Source organism: Anguilla anguilla, chromosome 2 (assembly GCF_013347855.1).
Source record: "Anguilla anguilla isolate fAngAng1 chromosome 2, fAngAng1.pri, whole genome shotgun sequence".
Lineage (NCBI taxonomy): Eukaryota > Metazoa > Chordata > Actinopteri > Anguilliformes > Anguillidae > Anguilla > Anguilla anguilla.
Window position 1 is genome coordinate 44,139,414 of NC_049202.1, and position 18,352 is coordinate 44,157,765.

The 18,352-nt window shown below is 43.2% G+C and overlaps 1 protein-coding gene across 2 annotated transcripts in view; it reads right to left on the reverse strand.

Annotated features, from left to right (window-relative positions):
* kctd5b (potassium channel tetramerization domain containing 5b) overlaps nt 1–11,732 on the reverse strand; it is a 31,458-nt gene extending 19,726 nt beyond the window's left edge. The window contains exon 1 of one of the 2 annotated variants that reach the window (XM_035405243.1): nt 11,371–11,732. In XM_035405243.1, coding sequence (XP_035261134.1) covers nt 11,371–11,592 — 222 coding nt within the window. In that variant the 5' untranslated portion in view covers nt 11,593–11,732. The remainder of the gene's footprint in view (nt 1–11,370) is intronic. The other variant, XM_035405244.1, reaches the window with a different exon arrangement.
* Nucleotides 11,733–18,352: the final 6,620 nt, after the last annotated feature.

Here is an 18,352-nt window from a genome sequence, read left to right on the forward strand (position 1 = left end):
CGGTGATTAGAGGAGCAGCCGCACGTGAATAATGCGCGGGGCACACAAAGGACACAGTGTTTTTAATTAAAAACAAGGAGCCCTCTCCGGGGGCCTTGGCAGAGGGGTGCTGATCAACAAACGGCAGGGGAGAGATGCAAAATACGGAGAAAACGTCTCGGGAGCGGCCTAATGTGCAGGGAAAGGGGGCCTCTGCCATAGCTGTGCACACGGCTTTTTTTCCCCACAGAAGCCATCAACAGGTTATAATTACCCGATTACGCTAACCGAGGCAGGCAGACTGGATTCCAGCCGAAAGAAGCACAGGACGCACGGAAGGTGCCGGAAACCCATTTTCATTCCGAGCTCAAAGCGGTAAGAAGGGACTGACCCCTCGGCAAAGCTGTGGCTTTATTTACCAGGCACAGGCAGCAAACACACACGCACACGCACACACACACACACACACACACACCCTGCTGTGTATGAGGCTGTGAAAAACACTGCAGAATGTAGATGCATCATGTGGATGATAAGAGGCAGCCCCCATGCTGCAGGGCCCGCATGTCCACACACACAAACACGCCGGGAGGACTGACTCCATTGAGGTCACTGCCCTTAACCCCTAACTACAAACCCACATACATACAAATGCAAATGCGCGCAAACACACACACACACACCACACATAAACACACACGCACAGGCAAAGAGGCTTAGTGGCTTTGGATAATTACAAAGCAGGCAAAGCTGCTAAACGCTCACCTCACGTTCCACACCCCCCCCACCCCCGCCACAGCTACCTACGACCTCCTCACGCCACAGAGGTGTGTGACAGCGGGGAAAACGCTCGCTCGCTCCCATTAGCGCCGGTCTGAGGGCCCTGGCTTCCCGGTGGCCTGTCTGCGGCTGGGCTCTGCTGGGGAGGAGACCGCAGACCGCAGCCGGGGCTCCGCGCTCAGCACAGAGAGGGGCCTCACAGAGCGAAACCGAGAGGCGGGAAAAGCCGAAGAAGAGCAGGGAAACCAATGGCAGTCTCACGGGTAAAGCAGTATTAATGCCTGAGAAAATAAAAATGAGGGGGGAAAAAGAACGACGACTTTTGTAGCGTCTCGTGTGCAGAGCGCCACAAGCTTCCAACTGATATTCATAACGAATCCAACTAGCAGCTGCGCTGCAAATGCAAACCAGAGGTGCGGCAGGGCACAGAATTTGCCTAGAGTGTGTGGAGAGTCCAGGCAGCAGCACGCGCATCACTCTCCCTCTCGACAAAAGCAAATATTAGCGGTGAAACTGAGCAGCGGAAAAGAAAAACAGAGCCTGTCACAAGGTAGTCTACAGACAATACCCTTAGGGAGGAAAGGCCAGAGGTGAAGGTTTTTTAGTGAGGTTCCCCCTAATGGGGAAAGTTGGCTGGGGACTGGTGGGGGCAGATGGACATGCGCTGACAGAATGAGTAGGGAAGGCTGGAGTGGAGAAGGCGGACTGGCTCGGGGGGGGTGATGAGCAATGAGGGGGGAGGCTGCTCCCCCTGCCTCCCGGTGCAGAGGATGACCTTCAGCACACACTTGACATTTACCAGGTCTAATTATCTCCTGTGACCTCCTCACAGGGGCCCCGGTGGCACCATAAGTCAGCCTCCAGCCTTCACATGATGAGGAGGAGGAGGAGGGCCTCGGCTCAGGCAACATCTTTAGCATGACATGCTACGGGGGACAGAGCGAGTCACCTCACAACTCCAGTGCAGTGCACCGCATACACACACACACACACGCACGCACACGCACACACAGTGGGCATGACTACTGTGTAATAGCAGTGCCTCCCTTCCTGCTGACTGCATAATACATCGTGTAGCAGTTACTCTGCTGTTCATCTAATACCATGAAAGTTAATCTTTATAGACACACACACGCAAAATCCTCATATAACAGCATTAGTAATACTTAAGGCCGGGAGCGGTCTTAAAAGTCAGAGGGGCTTTGAAGCTGAACATTTCAGAGCCAAACGCTGAAAATTGGGTCACTGCCTTTGAAGCCCTTGTTCATCCACTATAATGGGAAAGACATTTTCTTTAAGCGATTTTTAAAGGTCAACGTGCGTCTCTGGGTGTTTCTCTGCATTGTTTATGAACCCATGTAGAGTTATGAATGTTAACAGCATCTTAAAATGCCTCACGTTTGAAAACTGGAAGACTTCAAGGTACCTACACTTTCCACTAATACATCTCCCCAACTAAAAGCTGGTCTGTGGCCATTCATTTACAAATCGCCACGATTATTAGGCTGCGTTTTGGAATTTCACATTTCACGTGACTTTGAGGTGGATTTTTAGGCGGGTCTGCGAGGCTACTGGACGCATTCCTACCCCGGCAGGGTCGAGATCGGCGAATTAGCAGCGGAAGCGTGGAAGCCACGCAAGACTGAAGTTTCCTGTAACAGGATGGCTAAACCCCCCCGCCCCCCCCCCCCCCCCCCCCCCCCCGACCCACCCTGCACACAAACTAACAGCCACGGCCGTAACCGGTCGGTGCACAGCAAGCACTCGCCACCGCTTTCAAACCACAATCGCGGGGATGCGATGTTATGACTCGCAACAATGTGTATACGTGTCTATGTTCACAGCGGTCTACGGTGCACTTTCTGCCCATGCGCCCGTCTGTGAGAGAAAATGGGGGACGCTGAACGGGCAGGAAGGATGAAACCCATTAGCTCAGACGGGCTCCAGCGCGCGGCTCTGAAGGCTCGGGCCGGCTCCGCTGAGGGAATCCCCCGGGGCTGTGGTGAGCTCAGTCGGTTGCGGAGCGCACACAATGACGGCTGCAGAGCGTCACAGCCCCGGGCGCTGCGGACCTTCCCGCATACTGCAGCTTCACCGGGCCAACCCCGAGGGCAGGGAGGCAACGAGGGGAAAAAATACCATGCAAAAAGACACTAAGAGTAATCATTACAAAAAGAGTGAAAACATTTTCAAGTGTTTGAAAACGGCTTCAAATTAAATCCACACGATAAACTACAGGCAGCTTTAAAGAGAAAAGAGAAATTAAGATTCACTTCAAAAGTAGGCTATATCCTTACTGATACATTGCTGTAGAAGTATTAACGATATACACAAGCATATATACAGTAGGCATAATCTCAGGCTGCCGACTCTTCCTTCCAACATTTGCAAAGAGCACGCAGCGAGGGCGTTCGACTGAAGAATTCACGATGGAAGAATGCTTCAAATTATAAATGAACGGCTCATTTTAGAACACGCTAAAAGCTTTCCGTGTCTTAAGAGGCAGTTAAGGAGTTTCCGCGGCTAATCCGGCGAGTGGGAAATCGGCGGAGCGTAGTCCCCAGTGCTCGCAGGGAGCACGGGGAGATGGGCAGGCAGGAGAAAGCACGCAGGAGAAGAAAGTGGCAAGCGTTAAATATTTCAGCTCCTTCCTACGGCCCGACCAGGCATGAGATAACGCCACTTGCGACCCGGCACTAAACCAGGAGGCTTTTCTGAACAAACAATGGCCGTTAAAGCAAGGGGGGGAGGGGGCGTGGGTCATTCCTAGCCTCTGCCAAGAGATTACTGTAATAGGGAGAAGGAATTATCCACAGCGAAATCACTTTAAATATCGACGTGGCGCTCGAGCGAGAATTATGTTCGCAGGCTGCCGGCACGCGCGCGTGAAAGGCGAGCGGCGGGATTAGAAGCCGGTCGCCGTTCGCGATGCTCGCGGCTTCGCGGCGGGAACCCGGCTTCGCAGTTCCGCGCACAGCTGGGGCTGGCTTATAGGTCAGCGGCCCCGGCCGGCCGCGTCCACCCCTGCCCGGCTAATGCAGCGGATCAGCCCATCAGCCGCCATCTGCATCCTGGCCTCCGCCGGTATGAATAATGCACGGTCGCTCCAGCAGTATCCGTGACTCGAAACGATGCTATTGATTCCCTGTGCTGGGAAATACAATATGGCCTTTAAAAAAAAAAAAAAAAAAAAAAAAAAAAAAAAACCTAAAATGAAAATGGCGGCAGGACGCACAGGAGGAAGGGTTAACAGACTGCGCTGCAAGAGACGCTGTTCGACCCGAACCCTCCACGGCCCAGGTCTTCGTACATCACCCCCTTGTTTTTTTTTTTCTCCCTTCTCCATTAGTGCAGGAAGGTTGTGTGGGCTCAGACCAGGGGAAATATGAGGTTTCCGCTCGACTAATGGAGAGCCAAACAAACAGAGAAAAGCTGCACAGCACTTACATTTAATGGAAAAGCCATGCTAATGGGGGGCTAAATTAGATTTCAAGCTATGGCGGCGCTTATAATAGTGCTAAAAGCTGGCTTTGATATTATGCAAGTGATTATTTAGAAAAATGCGATTCGACTGTTTCACACGGACACATCTTCTCCCCGGCAGTAGCGGATTCTGCCCCCGCGCCCACCCTTACGCTATGGGCCATTTCTTCCTCACTGCCCGAGAGACACACATATGCAACTCCTCCTCTGGCAAGAGCACGGCTGGGATCACTAGCATCTGTTGTCGTAACCAGTCAAAATCAATGTCAATGCTCAATCTTTCAAAAACCATAACTAATCATGGCTTATGAATACTGTGCTTGCCTTATACATAACAAGTTGGGGAAAAGTAGGATTCATTTCTCTGGATGAATTTCTCAGTCCGAAAATTCAGGGAAAACTACAGAATGGAGACACTTTCGGAGAACTGTTTGTTACAGAGACACGCCTCAGAGTTTCTTCTATGGTTATTAGAGGGCATCCCAATACTTTTAACTAGTAAAGTACTGAAAGCAGTGTTGAGTATTGCACTGTATTGCCGCTGAACACTGACCTCTGTACTTCATGCGAAGGTCTGTAGAGCATCTCCTCTTTGGGGCCAAAGATATTTTCAACTCTATGGGTTCCCTCAACAGCTCCCATGTTAAAACTGTTGCAGACTACACTATTTTTTTATATCAAACCCCTTGCTAGATGTACAATGGTAATGGGTCACATTGTATGTGAGCACCATCAAAGAATCATTAAAAAATAGTTAAAGGGACACTTTATGATCACAGGAGATAAACTGGGTTTATCTGGCGTAAAAATTTAAAAAGAGCTTAAATGTGTTTTAAGACTCCATGCCATTCGAAATAACTGGCCGTTTCCCAGTCTTCCAAAAGTTGATCAATCCGTGCAGATGTAAAGCAAAGATTCTGAATTCATCAGACTAGGATTAAGAAAGCAACAAAGAATACTTTTACTTACATAACCTGCCTCCTCAATGAATTACAGTACATTTGCAACAGAATGCAAAACGTTCATTTAATTTGAATTTGTGTACCAGATAAATTCTATAAAATAGTGTCTCTTCATCATATCAAATTATTTCACCATAACATGTATATTTTTGACAAAGCAATCCACCAGTTCTTTTAAAAACCCATGACCTCACACATTCCTAAACCAATGTGCTACAGGAATTCTGTTATCAATAGCAGGAAAACTAAACAATGCCCAGCCCTGCCTGGAGAACAATAGAGGATGATGCTTAAATTTAAACATAAAATAGACACGCAGCCACAAATATGTTCCCAACATCTGTGTTGTTATGCATTTCAAACTGAACAAAATAAAGTGATCACTTGAAAAGCTCATTCTAAAACATAGCATAGAGTCCTTTTTAGCAAACAGAGAGCAAGAGGAGGTATCCAAGAATAGCTCCTCCGTATACAGGACCTGAACCATCATAGCCCTAAGTCAGGCTTTAACACATTTTCCTCCATATAACAGCATTCTGAAAAGATTTTAAAAAACAAAAGAGGAGGCTAAAAATATTCCTATCATAAGACTGATACCAAACACTCATTTTCCCCAAATAAAAGTATTAAAAATGGGGAAAAAATGTGCATCAGTGTCAAAAGAAATTCTTCACAATCACTTTGATCACAAACAAATTCCAATATAAAAACATCACAAGAAGACCCTGGCTTTTTTGTGACGCATCAAACCAAAACACCTGAATGGAGTTTTGCTGTTATGATGTGGAGGCAAAATGCTCAGAGCGGAAGTGTGAAGTACTGTGACACGTGAAGCCAAATGTCACATGCCGGGCACCATAAGGGACTGCTCATGACCCACATATGGGGATTTCCTCTAGATTTACTCTTAAAACTATTGTGAAAACAAAAGCTTTGTTAACTACTGAAATGAATCATTTGAAGGCCCCTTAAAGGTGCAGTCTGCTGGGAAATCTAGCAAGGTTCCGTGAAACCGATCAATTTATAATAGAATGGAAAATCCCGGCCTGAAGAGCTTCTTTGTAGACACTGAAACCTCGTGGTGACGAGATACTGAAGCTGAAGAAACTCCGCCACGCTGCTCTAACAAAGCTGAAGCCAGAGCACGAGTTTTACGGACTCAGAGGAGAGCGTACATAGTTTGTGGATTTTGGGTCTCTCCAAGAAGGAGAAATGTAGACAGCTTTTATGAAAAGTGAAAGAGCAATGAGACAGATTTGCAGGACTTTGTGCTACGCAGAACAGTAGAACAGGAGCTTGTGGGACAAGGCCTGCTTGAGTGCAAGCAGGAGGGTCAGTGGACTGCCACCCACAGGGGACTCATCTCCATGGAAGCAGTCGGGTGGGGGGCGGGGGGCTGGCATAGCCGCTCGCTGGCAGCCGTGACAGAAGGGCATCACGACCCAGCAACTCAGCCCAAATGTGCATCTTTATCCTGCATTAGTCTGTCAGCAACAATCAGCCCCCAGAAAGGAGATTTGAAGGTTCCCTGCTCCCACTCAGAGGCAGCTGTTCACATCTGAGTAAACCCCACAAGCACACACACACACAGACACACACACTATTCCGAGATCATGAGATTTATGCTTGAATTTAATGAGGATTATGAAAAAACTCACACAAAAATAACTTTCCAGCCCACCCCGCACAAATCCACATATAGGGCAATCCCAGAAATGAGATGTCAATGTTGAGCTGGCTGGTGAGTGGCATGTGGAAAGAACTGCAACGTGACTGGAGCATTGCTAAGTTCATCCAATGCTAAGTTTGGGTCAGCAGAAATAGCCCCCGCCCCCCCCCCGATACATTGTGTGAAGCCACCATTCAGGCACGAGCTGGCCACCTGTCATGTCACCCTCGGCCCTGCCCTCTCTTAGCGCGGTCCACACAGGCTCCTCTCCCCTGCCTGGCCGGCAGTGTGGCAGGGACCACCCGCTCTCGGGGCCCCATCTCTGAGTCACAAAGGGGGGCTGCTACGCGTGCCTCCAGTTCAAACCCGCAAGTGTGTGCGGGGGTGGAGACTTCTGGTTGTTAACATTTAAGTCTCGGCTTCAAATGAAATTCCTGCAAGGATGCAGGCTCTTAAAAAGCCTAACACATGACCTCCCAAATCACACACTACAAATAGGTAAAATAACCACATGGCAAAAGTAAAGATTTTTACCAGTGCTGTTACTGGCCTTGTTAGCATGGTCCTCCTCTTTTCACCCAAAACAGAACAGACAACCTTGAACATGCAGCTAGTAAACCACGGTATTTCTGTTGCTCTCTTATTACCTGAAACAGCACAAAGACCCTGAACAACAGCATTTCACCATTGGCTGCCCACTTTTCCAGCATTGTGCAATCTTATCCTTGCCTCTAGAACAGTCACACCTTCCTTTCTAGATTTAGATTTAAGGTATAAAAGGGTTTCAGTAGAGCTGGAACTTAGAAACATAAATCCAATAAAATAAGTTGTCAACTTAAAGCAAGCTTAAAAACGTATTAAGCTTTCTTCAACTTAATTACTGAATTACGGACTATTTGCTGAGCAGTCCTATGCCACTGGGCCTTTGCTGGAGCCATTAAGGTAGCACACATTGGCTGAGGGTGAACAGTAGCGCAAGTAATGTTAAGTAACTCAAAGTATTCTGGCTTAAGTCTATAAGTTTCAACAGAATTTTCAGTTCAACTAGAGAAAATTGCGTAATACTGTCGCATTGCCCCTGTTTGAACAGAAATAGAAAAGCTAAAATCAAAGTAAAATGTTGCACGGTAACTTTACAGAGAAGATATATTAGAATGTTCCTGAAGCTTGAAAGAAAGGGCATATAATAAGACAGGTTTCTTTTTAAGGAGACAGAGACAAGTGCAGTCAGTGCCTCAGCCAAAGAGTAGCTCAAAAGGGTTGGAGGAAAAAATAAATGCAAAGAGGAGCAGATGGTGGTCTTTGAAAATAGAATAAAGACTGGAAATGTAAAAGCTGAGTAAAGAGCTGGATGACTCCGGGCATGTAATGGAGGAAGGAGGGCTGAAGCCAACCCGGGGTAAAGGAGGTGGAGAGACCGGGGATTCCAGGCATATGCGTGAGGGAGTTGGAAAAGCTTTTCAGTGGCGGATTCTGGCCCTCGCCGAGACACTGTTATATTTTAAAATCAATTTGGGCCATTTGCATTAGCATCCCCGCTCCCAAAGGCTTCCAGAGAGCAATCTCCCTGAAACACTCGCTGCCATTACAGAAGCAATGCCGCGCAGAGCACACACTGAAGGGCCCCCAGAACTCATCAAAATGGAAGAATATCCAGAAAATGATTTCTGCCCGTTTCTGGACAGTCACGCGCCTCCGATTATCATAATTATGTACAAACGGCTTGAAGCATACACACTGTGGTTTTAACGGCAGAATCTAGTTTTGAAAGCTAACCCGAAGATGATGTTTGGTATTAACATCAAAATTTAAATGAAAGCAAGAACAAAAGGATAAACTGAGGCTACTCTGGAAAACTTCACCTTCTCTGTGCCCAGGGGGTGATAAAACATCATTACACCAGCATTTGTTTTGCTGGGGAGGAAGAGCTACAGCACCAGGAGGGTCCGAGTTAAATGTGTGCAGGACTGAACAGAGCGGCACTCTGCTCAGTGCTGGACCACACCTTGTGCTAATTCTGGCACCAGCGTGAACAAGAGTGGGCTTGTTGGAGTCCTCCTTCCTACCGCACCGCCAAAAACACACACAGACAGGCACGCGCGTGCATGCGTGAGCACACACACACGAACACACACACACACACCCCCCCCCCCCCACACACACACACAGGGAAGGGGGAAGCCTGAGATTCCAACAGCAGGAATGCCAGCTGCATCACTGACAGACAAGACCTTGTACATCTGACAAATGCACATGAATGTTGAGAGTTACTGGCAGATCTTAAATAGGTCATATAGCAACTTGGGATAGCTAAACGCAAGCAATCTCTCCAGGTTTTAATCAATGGAAATAGACCACCTTGAGGCTTTAGAGCAGGGCTGCACAACCCTGTTTAGGTTTCTGTTCCAACCCTAATTTAGCACACCTTATTATAATAATTAGCAGTTCAACAGGATCTCTAGCTGTTGAATGAGGTGTGCTTTGTTAGGGTTGGGAGTGAAAACCTACAGGACAGTAGATTTCCAAGAATAAGGTTGGGCAGCCCTGCTGTAGAGTACTATTATACAACTGTAATACAAAGGCTATAAGCTTAAAATAGGTTTTCCTGACTGAGTGTTCTACATATTTTTGAAGGTAGCTAGTCCTGTGTCTGCACCAAATGAACATACAATTGCTACAGCATTCAACACATCTAAAGTGATAATTTTATGTTATAATTGCACTCCGAAGGGAAATGGTAGAACATTCATTGAAAGCTGATCCAAATTGTGTGTCGAGTGTCCACTAAGCTCAAGGTAGATTCCATGGTTTCAGCACATCAGTGGAACTATGTTGCATTTGACTTCATACTCATACCTAAAACCAACTTTGGAATTCAAAACAAAGCACAGATAAGTTACTATGGAACCACAAAACTGTGTTATATGTCCATGAAATCCTAAACCGTGAATTATTTCTCTACGCCATAACCGTGGCTTGGTTTTCAACACCAGCGTCTCCCACAAATTGAGAACAGAAGCATCAAAGTAATTTATTATTTATGCGATACGCCAAGGTATTGCAGAGTTGTTTAATTTAGACCCGAAATGGAGCGTCTGGTATTATTAATGAGCTCTTCGGTCTCAGCCCTTGGATTCACTGAAGGAAGACATTTTTTCCTGTTCTTCGCCCCCTTCTAGTGGGTTAAAGTCCAGTAACATTTCTGAAATGAAACTATTTTCAAAAGGTCAACTTAGTCTAACCGTTACTGAGGTCTACAAATATAACGTTAAATTAGCCTGCTAAACTTTCCTCAGTCACAGCGAACTGTGTGCACACCTAACATTAACATTATAGCATGTAAACAGCTTACATTAATACACTGTAAATATAGCTACCAGTGTACCTCAACTAATTACAATTGTGCGATTTTAATGCCAAGGATAACGTTGACTTGCTAACGTCAATTCTACAACCTCCGTTTCCTCCCCACGCAGTCTAGTGATTAAGCGGACTTGTGTTTTCTTGCAGAGATCCTAGCTAACTTAGCTGAAGCCTTAGGTAGCCAGCTAAATCATTCGCGGACCTCTGTTAGTCATTGTTAACACGTTTTCTAGCTGCCATTATACACACAGACAAAATTATCTAAATCGACAAAAAGCTCAGACCATACATGGCTCGCTAACTACAGAACATTAAGGAACTTTTACTTATAGGCCAGTGGCAGTAGCTAGTAACATAGCCAGCCATTTAATGGTTAGTCTGGCTAGTTACTTTGGCAGAGACAACTTGAATATGTAACTATTGCTAGGTTTCTTTAAAAAGGAGTTTCACTATATCGAATTGTAATCCCTTATGTTAGTCTAGCACTTTAGCCATTGCATTTAATCAGTCTCATTTTAGACCAAACAACCTCCACAATTAATACTACATAACTTTCAGTTAAAACAAAATACAGATACATGTATTATTGCGGATATTAATGAGTTCTAACTCATGCCAAGTTACTGAAAACATCAGCGTTCGTTTCCAACTTATTTGAATGAAACAAGTGGTTTGATACGCCAGCATCTCAGTTGATGCCAAGCAAGAAAGAGGCTCCGTGCACTCAAGCAAAATAAACTGGCAACTTTAGTTTACGGTTACATCCACAAAATGCTAAAAAGGCTCAGGTAACATTAGCTAGGTCAACCATTTAGCTGTCGATTTTGCTAGCCCAGCATAATCAAGAAAAGGTACAAAGTTAGCAAGCCAATTACATTGTTGCAGAAATGTTAAATGTCTAGCTACTTGGAAGCCAAACAACCATGTCAAAATAGTCCTACTAATCGGGTAGCTGGTCGAAATACGAGCTGGCTAGTCAATACATAGCCAGTAGTAGCAACGGCACAAATCCCTCATTGGTGTAAACAGCCACATTTTGTTCTTCGATAACAACACTAATTAACGGCCAGCCAGCTCGCTAAAGCAGCAACCATTCTGAAAATCACCCAGGACCCCCAAACGCAAACCTGATACCTTATCGGAGTCGAGGTCGGGGTCGGCCTGGCACAGACGGTACAAGAAGGATTTCGGATCTCGGCACAATGTTTGTCGTGTAGTCAAGAAATACGTGCCCCCCACGTTCAAGCGGACCCACTTGGATGCTCCGATACTGGACGTTTGAGTTCGTTCTCCAGGAGAATGGACTGAACACCTCCGACAGCCGGAGCCGCTGATATCGGAGCTATTCTCAGCCATCCCGCTTCTCCACTCTCTAGTACAGGAACTGAGCTTGTTGCCAGGAAGTGTCCCTGTTTAATATCGCTCCCTCCTACAAGCAAAAGCATTGCCACTCCTTTTTCCCTTGCTCCCTGCTTTAACATTAGCTAAGTTAGTAGCTAACGCAATGGTGTTCTGCCCTGTTTTTTGCATGCCTTCTGTCACTGTCCAATTATCCAGAACAGATAGTGCTTATGAGTGCTAATGTTGTGTTCTAACAATGTGGATTCAGACGTTGATTATGGCAGGAGCAAACATTAGCTTGGCACTTACCCAAATTTTGCAAATATGTTAACATAAAGTATGACAACGTATTTACAAATAAGTATTACTAAAATATTTACGATGATCTAATTGCATAAATATTTCTATTTTGAGATATGCAATTAATATACATACGTATCGGTGTGAAGACAGAATTCAGACTAATTAAGTTTGTTTTTCTTTAACTGATTAAAATGATCAGTTGTTGCACACATTATTTAATGGCCCTTAATCTGCCTGAATAGATGATGATTCACATTACATTACAGGCATTTTAGCTCTTCAGCTCTTATCCAGAGCGACTTACACAACATTTTTTTTTTAAACATTGTATCAGCTGAATATATAGACTACTGAAGCAATTCAGGTTAAATACCTTGCTCAAGCGTATAACGGCAGTGTCTTACCCAGGAATCGAATCTATGACCTTTCGGCCACAATCCCAGTTCCTTACCCACTGTGCTACACTTCCGCCATGATGGTATATTTAGGTACATATATTTAGGTTTGCACAGCCGTATTATATTTCAAGAGCGCTCAGAAACATCTCAGTTATGTTAATTGTTGTACACAGGCTAGGCTTCCTGGACATGCAACGAACTTGCCCGCTAGAATAAATGGAGCACAGACAGAAATGTCTGTCAGTCAAAATGGACAAGAGCTTTGAAAGTGGAGTGGGACGGTTGTGTAGCTCATGATGTCTCATATTATTCAAAGACAGAAAAAGTAGTAGTCACAGCCACACCATAGCCGCAATTAAAATGCATTTTCAAAATCGTAAATAAATAATTGATATTTAAATTCGTATGTGCACCATACTTTTCGATTTTAGCATTTATTTTTTATCACCCTTTTCGGTGAATTGCCCATAAATCAATTTATTATGTAAATAAATAGACCATAACCTGGCATAGTATTTCAGCACAATTGTGATTATATATTTTCAAATTCAGCCAGGTTATTGGAAATATTTAGCATCTGCAGTTAACAATTTATTTGACTGGTGTACTAATTCATACATGTTTAGAGACATAACCTGGCCTAAAAGCAACCCCAGGGCATATTTTTCATGCCTTGAATGTGGACACATAAACTCATATCCATGGAAATCTTTCACAGTTCAAAACTGTTTTCTGTCCTTGGACATAAGCTTCATGTTGAAATGAAACTTCCCTACTCCAGTGCTAGACCTACTGCCATGTTCTTAAAATAATTATTGAGATGAGTCATAATTCATGAAGGATGACATATCACCTTTCTGTGTCCCCACACATATAGCATCTAATTTCAGCATACTTTCATAAAAATGAATAGACATTACATTTATTTGGCAGACGCTTTTATCCAAAGCAACATACAAGAAGCACATACCGAAGGTCATTGGAACAACTACAAAACATGTGCAAGGTGCAATACTCATTATGTAACAGTTATTCACGGCCATGAACACATTAAGTCCACAGATTCACAAAGTAAACATAGGCTAGGTCAGAAAGGTACTGTAAGTCAAAGAGGCATGACAAGCTACAACATCAATGTAACGATCTAAGTGCAATATAAGTGCTGGATGGAGATTCAAGTGTAACATGAAAGTGCTACAGGACAAATTAGGATTCAAATTATAAGAGCAATCCTAGATTTGGTGTCCCCTGCAGAATAGTGATAGTTAATCAAGCTACAGTCTTTATAGATGCATCTGAAGAGACCATGACAAAAGATGGGCAATGACTGAGTGGTTCATAGAGGAACGGGGAGTTTGTTCCCCCACTGGGGAGCTAGGGTGGAGAAGCCTTGGGGTTGGGACGAGCGAGAACCATTCATTCGGATGGCAGGGAGTGCAAGTGGTCCTGCTGCAGCAGAGTGGCGTGGTCGAGCTGGCGTGTAGGGTTGAATCATGTCCTGTAGGTAGGCAGGGGCTGTCCTGTTGGCTGCATTATAGGCCAGGGTCAGGACTTTGAACCTGATCCTGGCGGCGACCGGTAACCAGTGGAGTGACCTCAGCAAGGGAGTGACGTGTGAGAACTCAGGAATGTTGCAGAATTCTGAATCATCTGTAGTGGCTGTATGGCCCAGGCTGGCACAGGCATACAATAGAATGGTTGTATGATAGTCAATTGTCATTAATTTAAACCAGAATCATTTTTACTTGGATTTAAACCCAAACTCAACAAATCCACAACCATACCTATTAAATACAGTGTCATAAATGTGAACAAAATTTGTGACCACATTCTCTTCAGATGGTAAGACAAAAAAACACAGGCCAAGTTACATGAAATAATTTAGAAAACATTGGGTAGCTTTGCTCTGAATTAGAGCAATGCTAAGATAGCCAAAATTGTTTGTTGTAACTTGACGACATTTTGATATCAATATTTTTAATGGCAGGCATAGATTTAGCACGTTTTAATTAATGACTTATGGACAGTGCTATGTATGCATATGAGTAACTTTTAATTTTTGTATGCTGAAAATGTGTTTTTGTTGAGATATAATTTCTTTTTGTGTTTGTTATGAGTAACTGATAAGACTAATGCATATAAATGTATGAACCATAAGATAAGCTAATTTAAGACATCCCATGCAGGATATTTTGGCCTGTGTTTACAATCAAAGAGTTTCTGACCGAGTCACAGACAAGCAAATCCATTGGAAACTACTGGTAAATTTCTCCCATCAATTACTCAGACTGGTCATTAGGCTACATTGTCCAGTCGGTACCATGAACCGGGCATGTACAAATAATTTGAAAACCGCACATTCCGGTCAAACGCTGGATGTCTGTCAACCCTAACTGCATAGCTAGAACCAAAGTTACTCATATAGACCCAACAGAAAACGAGCCAGCTGCACGTCACTTTTCATCCCCTCGGCGAACTTCAGCTGACACCACAGAGGAAAAGTAATTCCAAGGTTACAGTAACTCTTGAACAAGCCCTGGCAGCTTGTCTTCTTGCTTTCCTCTATCTGGGCCATTACAGTGGCTTGCTAGCTGTAGCAACAAACACTCCATTGAAATCTGATCCCAAACCACAGGCTCTGTAGACCCACCCCTCCACACCCAGAAATGCCCAAAACACATTTTAGAATAACAATACAGGTAAAGCTGCAGGAATTCAACAAAAATGTGTAAAGACAAAGATTGCCAGTGCATCATAGATATGCCTTAGCATATAATAATTGAAATCTAGAGAGAGACATGCATGCACATACATACATGCAAACACACACATTATAGCACAAAGAAACAAATAGGCGTGGATTCAGTCATTTTTCCTTTACCATGAATTACAAATAAATTAAAGTATATGTCATATTTAAAATGGATCAAGGTGTGTTTGTAATGGGTTATTGCATACACTAGACCTACTAATTGTTTGTATGTTGATAGATGTTCTATAGGTCTAGCTCGCATAAATTTTAAAATGTGGCATTTACAAGGTAGCTACAGTAGCCTAGTTAAAAGGTAGTTAACACTAGAAACATCATAGCGGTCAATTTGACTATTGTCACTTAAGAAAATCACTAAATCTGCCTTCACAAGAGTAACTGTGAAAATGCAGAAAAATATTTATGCACCTTTTTAACAGTGTTAAGTTTATTTCAAGGTGTGTCAGTCTTACACCTTACATCGACGGTGTTGGGGAAGATATTGTTTGGTCTTCCAATGATAAAATTCTGGAGAAGATTATCTCCCATTAGCTATCGAATAGTTGTTGGAATAAAAAAATACCACAGCAAGATTTGCCAAAAAAATTAGCCTAGCCCAACAAACACTCGCTAATGTTAGCTGTGCTCTAGAGCTAGTTGCACCTAATGTTGGTCTGATGGGGACTAACTTTCACTACCTGTAGGGCTATGCCCTATATACCCTTATGGGAGATTGAATTTACATAGCCTGAATTGAATTACATGCAACACCCACCTGTTCTGGCAGCGAAATTGTTTTTCCCCACTTTCTTATCTATCTTTTCTTTTCTTATTTTAGTTTAAAAAGCCTACTCAAGGACACTCGCAGGTTAACTGTGTGTATTTGACAAGTCGACTTTGATTCCATTTGATGTAATTACTCGACTAACTAGGTAATAGACTAGATATGTTATCTGATGTTATTAATATAGCTTTTACAGTTAATTATAAAATTATATCTTACCTTTGAGCAAATGTATGTGTGTCTGCCTAGATTAGCCTATGGTATTGGCATTAAGCTGCAAGCGGCAAGTGCAGTCATCCACAAAGTTTTATCTACAACAGACACTTTTGCAAGTTTGCTAAAGGAATGGAATGAAAATAACAACCCTCCCCCGAAACATTCAGGAAAACATGTCTGTGTAGCAAGTTCCCCATCAACACCGCCAGAAGAAGCTTTGGAACTTGTAGCTAACATTCTTTCCACTATCAGAAACAATGATGTTACAATGTTAACGCTAGATGTCGGAGGAAATTGTACATAGCAACCATTTCTAAGCAGGGATTGGTGGACTGCAGTGTCAATCAGAAATTAGCGACTTTTGACCTGGCCACTTTGATCAGATGTTGTTATTGGCAGATGTAGCTTAAAGCCCAATGGGAAGCAATCTTCATTGTGGGACTGGTGCATTTGTGACGACGAAATCAGCAGCAAAAAGGACAAAAATAACCCATTAGGGGCTTTATTGTGTGCGCTTGTGAAGTTGTATCTGAATTCTGTTTACATGAGGTAGTAAGACACAGAAGTTAATGTTCTTAAGGGGTGATAGTTTGTGGTCATTGTGATTATTTCTGTAGGAAACTCTGAAAAGGGCAAAACTCTCTGTGCGGTATAGGTATGGGACACACCCCACCCCACAAAGCGTAACTTGACAGATGGCTTACTTGCCATCCCAATGTATGTACAGTATGCTTTTCATTTTTTATGCAGATTAATCTGCGTTAACCACTGCCAATGGTATGCCTGCATCTTCTGCTCCTTTGAGGACCACAGTAAAGATAGGTCTACTTGACCTTTTAGAGCTATTCACACTCTAGCAATACCCATGTTATATTTGATAGAATATTGTGGTTATTTTCAAAATAACCTTGTTGAACATCATCATGTGGGGCTAATTTGTGGGCTTTAACTGCAGTCAACACATTATTGGGTTCACAGAGTTAAGCAATTTAATGCTGAATACAGTACTACCTTTTCCAGGACAAATTCTAGATGTGCTTCTCAATACATGCCCACTTTTCAGAAACTTACGTGAAAGGCAAAATAACACTAAATAAATGCTGGTCAGCTGGCAAACTTGTTTTTCAACGTGTGTACAGTAAATAGCATACTGTAAATAATCGCTACCAATTTTATTTTACAGATGGGTTTCTTTCTCTTGCTATGTTGGCGTAGCAAAGTGTGCCATTCATTACACATGCCCATAGAGGGCAGTGTTTAGCCAGATGAATTTCCTTCAACCATCCTTTAATTACTGCAATGATGCCTGACAGACTCTGGGTTTGCAATAATACTCCTAAAAATGTTTCCAAAAAAGAAAAGTTCATAATGAAGGCAACTTTTTCTGTAAATCTGATATTCTGGCTCATCTGAAGACACATTACAAACTTAAACATGTTAAATATGTGTATCAAAAAAGGAAGCAGACACAGGGTATTATTGTATGCCTAAAACCCTACATGCTTTTATTACAGGACTACCAAGCATTACGTGGAAAATTCATCATTCAACAACTATACCTAGCGCACAAATAATGGGAAAGAGAAAAAACAGATTCATTAAATTATGAGAAATATGATTAAATCACTGACCAAATAGAAAATGTATATAATATAGTAAGAAAAAAAGCTGTAAAATATCATAGTTTACAATAATTATTCACATTCAAAGGCTTTACATCTCAATACATACACAACATGGCCCCTGAACATGACTTCAATCCAAATATGATTCATATATTAGAATTTAAATAACACAGAATGAACTAGAGGCTAAACAATAGCCAGCAAATAACCTTATACAAGAATAAAAATACAAAAAGTGTGTCCTAATATCATTGCATTACTTGCTTTAGATTTCAATAATACGTCATCTGTACATCACAGTTCTAGTCGGTTACGAACCAGGTAGAGTATTAAATACACAATGTAACCGACTGCCGCCAACTTGATAAAAAAAAAAAAAACCTAAAATAAAAATGTCCTAGCAAGAAAAAATAAACACTTCCTGTAGTACTTGCTTATTTTTAAGGTAGATACAGCAATTTAAACAGCCATTTGGCCCAAATAGCATATTGCTGACACCCAAACACATTGATTAAACAAGTCTGAGGCTGCTCCTATACACAGTCACTCATGGCAGACTGACTCGACTGTAAGAACATGGCTATAGCCAATCCATTAGGGACCTCTCGCAGTGCGTCATCAAATAACAGACGGAGAAAAAAAAATCGAAATCAAATTGAAATATGGGCTAGGTCAGATGTAGGGATACCCAAGTTTTTGG